General features: G+C 42.9%; 1 protein-coding gene across 1 annotated transcript; it reads right to left on the bottom strand.

The window, feature by feature from the left end:
* Nucleotides 1–5,178: 5,178 nt before the first annotated feature.
* On the bottom strand, nt 5,179–10,178 carry LOC140745641 (uncharacterized). Its single transcript, XM_073077579.1, has 3 exons — nt 10,169–10,178; nt 9,519–9,695; nt 5,179–5,363 (listed from the first exon to the last, which is right to left on the bottom strand). The coding sequence occupies exons 1-3, from the start codon at nt 10,176–10,178 to the stop codon at nt 5,179–5,181; spliced, it is 372 nt and encodes a 123-aa protein (XP_072933680.1).
* Between the last annotated feature and the right edge of the window lie 1,193 nt (nt 10,179–11,371).

Genomic DNA, 11,371 nt, shown 5'->3' on the forward strand with positions numbered 1-11,371 from the left:
ACGGACTAATTACCTACAAGCTCGTTCGCTATTCCAGTGTCATAAAAAAAAAGCTTTTTCCACATTAGTGGGTGGCGACGTCGCTAACGGGGTCATCTCATCAGGCACTCATTCGTATGCGCCCCCACTCGGGTTCACTGAAGCACCATCATAGCTTAATGACATAATACAACAGAGGGGCTAATTGAAACCGCTTCGTGCAACATTGTTACGGTGATCCCTATTATTATGATTATGCTATTTTGATAGCATAATTCAGTTATTAACCTTTACTGTGAATCATGTGATTAGAAATATTATGTTACATATCTCATGTAGATAAATTATGGTGGTATGACAAATAAATCATATCTGCGGCATAGATATATTATCGTATAATATATCTATGATCTGTGGCGTGTTGCGTATGTCTTTATGACACGGATAAGACTACAAGTAGGTAGGTATGTAGATACTAAGTGATATAGTTTACTAAAAGATGGCTCAACAAGTGTAGTCCGACTGGGAAGGTACCACCGCTACATCTATGTGTAAGCAGAAGATCCACACAATTTCACGAAAACGCAAAAAACATTTTGGTAAAAGTTTGATAATAGTGAGAATGCCTTAGATACATAGATATCAAGCGGCTATCGTACCTAACCCTCAGTAGCGAGAACGCATCTGTACGCAAGTAGAAACCCACTATTCTATGTAGAGTTGGTTACGGATCTCTATGTTCGGCAGTGAAAAATTACCTGACAATTACCGAATAATTATCAACCTTGTTCGGGTCGATCGCAGTCCAGTGCGTTGCTGTCTAACGTCGAAAATCATTACATAGCATAAAAGGTAGGTACCTCCTATTAAAAACCTACTCCTAAGTACAACTATGTAGCAATATTACCATCAGAGCAGAACGGGATGTTGTGAACACATAACAGCCAACAATACCTACCTATTTCCAGTCCGTTGATGCAAAATCTATAAAACATTTCAGTTAATCCGCTTCGCCTACAATTCCCAGGCCACATGACGTCATCCTTCAATTCCATTCAATCGATTACAGATCAGGGATTTCGTTCAAACTCATGAGTAATGTATGAAAACCCTAGTTAAATTACAACAGTTAACGCACACGGAAATGATAGTTGCGGAGCGGCGCCGGCTACACGTAACACGAATAGTAAGTTCGATTCTTAGCAGAAACATTACGTTATATATTTTATTTATTTGCCGTAGATTAAGTCGAATTATACTAGGATAGAGGTGCCGGTTTGAGACATGTAGAAAATAACAGTATCATCCTATAAATGCGCACTGCAGTTTATAAACATCTGCAACCACATTCGATAAAGATTCCTACAAAAAGCCGATGCGTTTATCCCTGAGGACTAATTAAGAACGTCTTAAGTTGTCTCCTTTGACATAATAAACTACAAGAACGCCACTGAAAAGCTTAAATAGATGTAATCGTAATGTGATAGTAGCTACCGCGCAGTCGAGTTGCAGTAAGCATCATTAAAATACCTATAAATATATACAAGACAAATCTATAAAGTAGGCAAATATTATAATTCAACATAAATCCACCTGCCCAAACCTAATTGACATAAAAAATGGTAAAAAAGTTGGAACTGAAAATATAAACAATGATAATAAACCATTATTGTTTTGTCACGACTTTAGTAAATGTATGCTTATTTAACCGCGATCTTAGCTCGTGGTAAGCGATATCCGTCACCTGAATACGAAAGTAGGTAAAAAGAAAAACAAATTTGGAGAAGCCAGCAAAACAATGAATCACAGTTGAATTAAGACGGCTCCACACATCAATTCCCACGTTTCAAGTCAAGAAACTTCGTCGGGATCATAAATCCGCCAAAACACGATGTAAAGACGATAAAAGGTTTTAATTCTGCTGTAAAGACCCAATAAGTGCCAGCGTCTTATACTCGTACTGCGGAATTGCTTATTATTTTTAAAATCTGACTTAAATATTTCAAATGTGAAATAGTTATTCCTATCCTATTTTAAGCACGGTTTGTAATTTGTAACCTGTATAGATAGCACCGTTATAATACCTATAACAAATACCTACACTTATAATTTTACAGTTAAAAAAATAAATAAAACACTCAGGTCATCTTCGACAAATACAATCGCCCTTCACTATATCTTTCATTGCCTACCTTCAAAAAATAAAAGTCGAGTATTTAATATAAGGAGTTATTTTAGTTTTTGGAATCCATCATAATATTTGCGATCAGCGAGTAGTACAATCTGAGGATCTATGAAATAATAAACTAAATAACAATGACAATATAATTATCTACTAGTTACCAATTCTTACCATAACATGATTTCCGAAGACTACGCTGGATTTCTTTCTGCTTAAAATAAGACGAATCATTTTGGAAAAGCTTCCATTTCTAAGTTATGTAAGTGGGTAGCACTTAGGTACATAACAACTAATTTTTTTTCAATTACACTTCACTTTTGTTCAAATTACACTTATATTTAAACTAACGGACAAGAATATTGGGCATCGTATGCACATCACGACGCCATTTGTATTCACAACAGTCGAATTCATTTACTCTGATTGGTATTGCACCGGAGTGCAGAGGGCTTTAAAAGTCAATCGTTTGACTGATACGCTTATACTCGGAAACGTTAAAATTCGGATAAAATATCCTTATTCCCGAATCCACTTTATCGTAGCCGACTTGACTTTTTTAAATACATAATTATGTACGTTCTTTGCATACTAACACATTTCCCTTACAGACCTGTCTGCCTAGTTATATCCCGTTTTAATGTTGCTTGTATGTAACTTAAAAGTTAATGGTACTGTTATATTTAACTCCAACGCAAACTTTAACTTTCGATGCAACTCGTTCTTACTCTATTATAATTAAATTAAGTTCCATTTAGTTAAAAAATGTAGTGTCTTTTTCTGTTAGATATACATTTTTAAAATTTGTCTAAACGGATATCACGCTGTGAGAACTCAACCGACTACGCAAAGGAAAGAATTAATTTATTCCTCGCGTATATTACATTTTATCTTTAAAAATTAAATAGACATAAAAATGAGATAAAGTGACTTTATTTGTAAATTTCTAGTGTATTATAAAAAATGTACCATCATAATTTCACCCTCAAAAAATAATCTTAATTTTTTAATTGATTGCCATTTCAAATAATACCATTATTATCTCTACTTAATACTTAACACGGACCTAGTGGTTAAAGTCACTCTCAGACATTGACTAAATATCATGGTAAGAAGTGAGTAATAATAAAACCAAATAATTACTAATTAAATTTATTCAATATGCTTTTATCGTCTAAATTCCACTTACGTGAAGCATTTTACATTATTCATTTGCATATGCACACACTGCACATTATAATTTGTTAGTATCTAATAGCAAATACACTGGCCATATGCATTTGTGATTATATTAGTCCTGAGTGGTAACATGTATTGACAACGTGTGTAAATAAAATCACATAAATGATAACCAAATATTAATGTAACATAATTTCTGGTATCACATCAGACTAATAAATCTTATGTCAAACCACAAATACGTCCTGCAATGGGCATCTGCCAGTTTTTCTACTTAATTTATACAAAGGAAAATTAATATATAAATATTCAAATTCATTAAAATGCTATTTTCCCTATAATATATACATTCTACTATATTACAACATATATTTTGCTTGTCAATGTAAATAACTTAAAATATAAATAAACGTAACTTTTCAATATAATACTTTACAGTAAATAAAAGCATGTTTTGTACATTGGCCGGCATCTGGTGTATATTATTTGTGTATATTTGGCAACAAAGTAATTAACAATAATTGCACTAGAGGTGGGTTTCTCCTAAAAAGCCGTGTATTCGATCATTTTTGGCTTCTGGATTAACTGTAACAAAAAAAACATTTTAATATTATTATTAGCAAATAAACTAAAATTGAGACAAAAAAATTGAATTTTAATAACATAGTTTGTGTGTAATTAGTGTAATATGTAATACATATTAAGTGTATATATTACATATTACATGATAATTAATTAAGAACTTAGTCTAAAAATATTTTTAGGCTTATTTCAGAGAAATGAATAATTTAAACAATAATAATTTGAATTTAGTATCGTATTACATTTTAAAGCTTTATTTACAATGGAATAGTTAACTGATTTTAATGTGATTTTTAGATCGTGTTATAAACGTTGGGAAGTCATAGAATAGCTGTATAGCTATTATTATTGCGGGCCGAACGCACATGGAGGATTCAGCCACAACAAATATCCTTTTATTTTCTCATTAATTATTTGTGGTCATATCAAGTGTAATTGGATGCAGCGTGAAAATTTCGAATGTCCACCTTTTACTATGTATTCAATTAATAAATGTAAAAAATATTTTTTGTAAGTTTTCAGTGAATTGGTGTACAATGCCAACAGTCAGTATAAAGTCACACCTACCATACTGCACTATTCACCATCGTATGTCACGGCAGCGTTATGGCGGCGGCGGCGGCGGCGGCGTCTCAGGTGGGAATGACTAATGCTATCTGGGGTTGATTACAAATGTCCAGATGTAGCTACTTACCATCAGGTGGACTGCATGCTCGTCTGCTACTTACCTACATATATTATAAAAAAGCAGTCTAATCCAATTTAGGGTTGAGTGGTTCATGGGTGAAAGTAGCCACTCCAATATAATTAAAAAAAAATAGAATCAGTACACGACGCCAACCATTATAAAGTTTCACTCACCATACTGAGTTATTCAACATCGCACGTCACAGCAGCGTTACGGCGGTGGTGGCGGCGGTTTGTGGATGTGAGTGCGGGCGGTTGCGCGCAGCCGACTTCAGGTACGAATATCTAATTCTATGTGGTATTTATTACAGATGTCCATGAGCGGCAGAAGAAATAAGTGTGACGGTGGTACCGCCGGAGTTGAACCACAAAGAGCTCTACCACCTTCAAACGGTTATTAGTATGGTTTGCGCCTAGTCCGCTCTGAAGTTGTTGCGAGCAGGTATAGTCATACAATTTGCTATGGCGATGTGACTCATTTCTATATTCAGAGCGGACTAGTAGTTTGATGCGGATTACACAAAGTTTCACCTACCATACTGAGTTATTCACCATCGCACGTCGGCGTAGCGTTACGGCGGCGGCGGCGGTGGTGGCGCGAGCGGCACGGCGAGCGGCTCGCGCGCGCGGCGCGGGCGGCGGGCGGGCGCGCGGGCGGCGGCGCGCAGCCGCGGCCGGCCCGGCCCGCGCCGCACGCCGCGCTCCACTATCGCCGGCGCTGGTTCTAGCGGCGCGTCCGATTCTAGCAACGCTGCGCCTGGGACAAGGAAAAATTTTTGTCGATAAGTTTCTAGGAACATTGGGAAATTCATCCCCTATCCTCCCTTCCCATCCTCTGTGGTGCTTCCGACGGCGTACCTTTCTGGTCCGGTGGGTCCTTCTAGGCGTCGTTGCTCTCGGAGGCGTGGTGTATTGGCGCGGGGGCCAGGGAGACCCGGTGAAACGGTTTTCCGCTGGCCGCCCGCCGGTTAGTTGGGGACCCGAACCCGGGTAACACCGTAAACCTCTGGCCCGGGAGGCTGTCCCGCCAACCGGCGAAAAATCCCGTTGCACGATTACCCTGCCGGAGTAAGAGACCGGAGTGGAGCCGGGTAGTCGTGCACGGGGGGGACCGGGGGCCCTTCCGTCCCCCGCGCCAGCATCCCATATTACCACTGTGAGCACGGCGCTACGGGATCCGCACCTTGTCCCGAGAGGCGTCGAAGGAGCATCGCAAGTCCTTTCAAATTCCTCCTCTTTTTCTTATACCACCAGAATGAAAAGGCAGAATAATAAGGGAAACGTTTACTCAGCGGCGACCTCCTCCACACTTACTGTGGACATGTGCAACATCAGGGGGCTCCATTCCAATCTGGATGCCGTCCATCACCACCTTGAGACGGCAAAGCCGGCTTTTCTCTTTTTGACGGAGACGCAGATATCGCCCTCGGGCGAAACATCGTATTTAAATTACCCCGGCTACAGTTTAGAACATGCCTTCAGGCGTCGAGCCGGGGTATGTGTGTATGTTCGGGATGATATCTGCTGCCGCCGTCTCAGCTGCCTCGAAGACAAGGACCTATCCTTGTTGTGGGTGCGCGTGGATATTGGGGGGCAGACCCGCGTCTACGCGTGCCTTTATAGGTCCTACAGCGGAGATGTTGAGACAACTCGACTATTCGAGCACGTCCAGTGGGGGACTGACAAAATGCTGCAGCAGTGCCCTTCGGCGGAGTTGGTCATTCTGGGTGACTTCAATGCCCACCATATTGAATGGCTAGGCTCCCGAATCACGGACTTCGCCGGAAGAACTGCGTATGACTTCTCCTTGGCATATGGGCTCTCCCAGGTCGTACCCGGTCATACTAGGGTACCTGATATTGAGACCCATACTGCGTCTTTGCTGGATCTTCTGTTAACCAACTATCCTGATGACTACCAAGTGATGGTCAAGGCTCCTCTTGGATCTTCTGACCATTGCTTGGTAAGTTCTTCTGTGCCCTTGTCGCGTCCCACGGGGGCTCGACCACCGGGGAAGCGACAAGTTTGGCACTACAGGTCAGCAGATTGGGACGGGCTCCGGGAATTCCTGGCCTCGTACCCGTGGAGGCAGCTATGCTTCGTCTCGGGTGATCCTAGCACGTGCGCTGACTCTGTGGCCGACGTCATACGGCAGGGTATGGAATGCTTCATTCCAAACTCTGTCGTGTCCGTCGGTGGGCGGAGTCAGCCCTGGTTTGATGGGCCTTGCGCTAAGGCTTCACGTCATAAGCAAGAGGCCTACCAAGCCTGGGCATCAGCACACGCGTGCAAGGATCCGAAGACCCCCGAGTTACGAACCGCACTTAACGCTGCCTCCCGTTCAGTAAAGAAGTATATGGCCAAGGCGAAGTCTAGGCACATTGGCAGAATTGGCGAGCGACTACTTGGTTACCCCTCCGGGAGTCGAGCCTTCTGGTCGCTGGCCAAAGCTGTCGTGGGTAATTTCTGTCACTCCTCACTACCGCCCCTGCGGAAATCAGACGATTCTCTGGCCCACACGGCAAAGGGGAAAGCCGATCTTCTGGGCAACCTCTTTGCCTCAAACTCGACTCTTGATGACAAGGGGGCCACACCGCCTACCATCCCGCGGTGTGAGGGTTCTATGCCTGATATACGCTTTACGCAGAAAGCTGTCAGGCGAGCTCTATTGTCCCTTGATGTCAAGAAGTCGAGTGGGCCGGACGAAATCCCCGCAGTGGTGCTGAGGACGTGTGCTCCCGAGTTGACTCCCATCTTAACGCGTTTATTCTCGCTTTCCTATACCACAGGTGAAGTACCGTCTTCGTGGAAGGTAGCCCTCGTTCACCCGATTCCTAAAAAGGGTGACCGCAGTGACCCGGCTAATTACAGGCCTATTGCGATAACCTCCTTGCTCTCAAAGGTAATGGAGCGTGTGGTTAATACCCAGCTTCTGAGGTACCTCGAGGATCGCCAGCTGATCAGCGATCACCAATATGGTTTCCGCAAGGGCCGTTCAGCTGGTGATCTTCTGGTGTACCTCACACACCGATGGGCGCAAGCCGTTGAGAGTAATGGTGAGGCGTTGGCGGTTAGCCTGGATATCGCAAAGGCCTTTGACCGGGTCTGGCATAGGGCCCTTCTCGCGAAGCTTCCATCTTACGGTCTTCCCGAGAGGTTGTGCACATGGACAGCCAGTTTTCTGTCTGAGCGGCAAATCAAAGTCGTAGTTGACGGGTGCTGCTCAGACACGAAGCCTGTTAATGCTGGCGTGCCCCAGGGCTCTGTCCTCTCTCCCACGCTATTCATTCTGCATATCAATGACATGTTGCAAAAATCTAGCAGCATTCATTGCTATGCAGATGATAGTACGGGAGATGCTGTGTACACAGGCCGTGCAAACACCTCTCGGACTCTCGTGGAGGAAAGCAGAATCCGACTTGTGTCTGAAATCGAGAACTCTCTGGAGCAGGTCTCGACATGGGGTCGACTTAACCTTGTTGAGTTCAACCCCACGAAGACGCAAGTCTGCGCGTTCACCGCTAAAAAAACCCCATTCGTCATAGCGCCACGGTTCCAGGGAATTCCACTCACCATTGATAAAAGTATAGGGATCCTAGGAGTTGACATATCGTGTGATGTGCAATACCGGGGTCATTTGGACGTTAAGGCGAAGTTGGCATCAAGGAAGCTGGGCGTTCTGAACAGAGCGAAGCGGTACTTCACTGCGGGGCAACTCCTTCTGCTTTATAAGGCGCAAGTGAGACCCCACATGGAGTACTGCTCGCATCTCTGGGCAGGAGCACCCCAATACCAACTTAACCCACTTGACTCCGTACAGAAACGCGCAGTACGAATCGTCAACGATCCGAGGATTTCCGATCGGCTAGAACCTTTAAGTTTACGGAGGGACATAGGTTCCCTCTGCGTGTTCTACCGGCTTTACAATGGTGAGTGTTCCCAGGAACTATTTGACCTGGTGCCTACATCACCGTTCCTCCATCGCACCACTCGCCGAAGGATGAAGTTCCATCCACACCAACTGGACTCGTGGCGGTCCTCCACGGTTCGATTTGCGCGGACGTTCTTGCCACGGACGTGCAAAATGTGGAATGAACTTCCTTCTGAGGTATTCCCGGAGCGATATGACATGGGGCTCTTCAAAAAAGGTGCAAAAAGAGCTCTCCTTCAAAGCCGGCGATGCATTGGCGACTCCTCTGGTGTTGCAAATGTCCATAGGCGACGTTGACTACTTTCCATCAGGTAGCACGTCTGCTTTATCGTCAGGTTCAAATATAAAAAAAAAAAAAAAAAAAAAAAATCCTTTTAGAATTAATAGTTTTGTAATTAAATCATTTTAGCTAAAAACATGCAGACTAATGTAACCGGCGCTCAGACATGAATTGGGTATAACTTTTGCTTGAACTCTCCAAAATACGACTATATTGTCAATCGCTGACACTAAATGTAGCTCCCCCAGTGTATGTAAGTGTATGTAACTCCCAGTCAGTTACATTCCAACTTCCACAGGCCGCATGATCCACACCCGTTACGAACTCTGTCTCGGTCGTACCGCCCCAATAAAAATTGTAATTAACTAGCAAGCACGTAGCAAAACAGCTCACACAGATGAATTAACAGCTTGTGACGAGACAGTGTCACTCATTATTACGAGCCACGACATTAGGTCCACGTCCACTTCACCCTTTAAATATACCGCTCGTACCGCCTCAATAAGACCAATCAAGACCAATCATCGGCAACCAATGCAAGACTGTGCAGAATAATTAGCAGCTTGTAGCGGAGTAAAATGCCCCCGTTGACGCGAGCCACGCGGCCGTCCGCGTCTAGCGCCGCGTCTAGCACTCTTCGCCCGCTGCGGCCGCCAACTGTACCACTTGTAACACGCAATAACAACATTTTTATAACTCACCGGCAGCCAACGCAGCAGCGAGTGCAGAGGAGTTAGCAGCTTGTGGCGGAGCGGCATCTCCCCGCTGTCGTGAACCTCGTGGCCGCCCACGTCTAGCGCCGCGCACTCCGCGCCCGCTGCGGCCGCCGACTGTACCGCTTGTGTTGCCCCACGATGTACGCATTGGTGGGGAATAAGCTGCAATATTAACACGTGGTTGACTTCAAAATCCACAACCATTTGTGCCATTTTACTTATACCCAGGTGGTAGAACCCTTTGTGGTTAGACTCCGGCGGCACCACCGCCACACCTATTTCTACCTAATAACACTGCCGGTGTTAGGCGCTGCTGTGTTCCGGTTTGAAGGGTCTGGTAAGGGAGACAGACTTTTCCGAGGCGTTCCAGCTTAGTCCTCAAGGGTAGCGGCGCATCTGTAGCCGACCTTAGGTGGGCCTTAGTGAACCTAATATCTAATCCTATCTGGGATTGATTACAGATGTCCATGGGCGGCAGTAGCCACTTACCATCAGGTGGACTGTATGCTCGTCTTCTACTCCTATATTATAATAAAAAAATAAAAAGAACCCAATTACTGGAGAAATTTATATACAGAGTAACAATATGTATCGAACTGCCGTGAATTATATTCATACTTAAAGAATACAATTACTTTCAGCCATTTTCACATGACTCAATAGAGTCATCAAAATTGTACACGTATTCTACAACTGTCAATAAAGCAACGGCTAGTCGTATACTCATTTTATAATGTACTTTTATTCGCTTAGTCTCCCAGGACCCACCAAGCAGACCCACCAGTGGGTCTGTGAAGACTGATATGTCTCAATGGTCCCACTGGTGGGTCCTGGGAGACTTGTTTGTCTTCCAAGACCCACTATCCTAAATTAAAACCTGCTTAAATTATTAGACCAGTGTATACAATTTTTGAAACCAAAAATATATATATGAAGCCTATTGGAGAAGGACGAGAATTTTTTTTTTTTTTTTTTTTTTTTTTTTTTTTTTTTTTTTTTTTTTTTTTTTTTTTTTTTTTTTTTTTTTTTTTTTTTTTTTATAATTTAAGAGTAGCAGACGAGCATGCAGTCCACCTGATGGTAAGTGGCTACTGCCGCCCATGGACATCTGTAATCAACCCCAGATAGGATTAGATATTCCTACCTGAGGTCGGCCACAGATGCGCCGCTACCCTTGAGGACTAAGCTGGAACGCCTCGGAAAAGTCTGTCTCCCTTACCACACCCTTCAAACCGGAACACAGCAGCGCTTAACACTGCTGTTATTAGGTAGAAATAGGTGTGGCGGTGGTGCCGCCGGAGTCGAACCACAAAGGGTTCTACCACCTTCAGAATATAACAAATATAAAGGAAAAAATAAATTACGTTTATTTTTCCCTTTATTTTTGAATACCAGAGTTGTAGATTATTAGACTTTAGACTTGTAGTACTGCCGGAAATCGAGACAAACCGATTTGTACCCTTAAAAACTCATCCCCCCAGTCGCTAAGTGTAGCGACCGCAAATCGCCCGTAATTTATTACTACGTTTTTATTAGCTTGACCTGTATGTATGTAACGGAATCTTTGTCCAATTTATTTAAAATTTTGAACAATTATCAAGAACCGATGACAATACATTTTAATAATTTTATCCCATTCTCGTCATCAAGAGATCAGTTTTAAGGATTTTCCTTGTGCGATTTTAGCGTGTTTTTAGTTTTTAAACTATTATTATTTATATCTTTATTTTTGTTATATTTTCTTCCTTTTTCAATAGGTTTCACTGTACTATATATTTTTTTCACATTTTACCTATTTTGAAGCTATCTGCACTGGTCTATATTCACAGTGTTCGAAA

This window comes from Epargyreus clarus, unplaced genomic scaffold, assembly GCF_041222505.1.
Source record: "Epargyreus clarus isolate Ecla_fem2 unplaced genomic scaffold, WU_Ecla_fem_2.2 ptg000010l, whole genome shotgun sequence".
In the NCBI taxonomy this organism is placed as follows: domain Eukaryota; kingdom Metazoa; phylum Arthropoda; class Insecta; order Lepidoptera; family Hesperiidae; genus Epargyreus; species Epargyreus clarus.

Bases quoted from the DNA above. Each gene is read 5' to 3' on its own strand.
- LOC140745641 (XM_073077579.1), bottom strand. The intron at 5,364-9,518 runs GTGAGTTATAAA...TCCTTGTCCCAG, and splicing joins CGCTGCTGCGTTGGCTGCCG to GCGCAGCGTTGCTAGAATCG.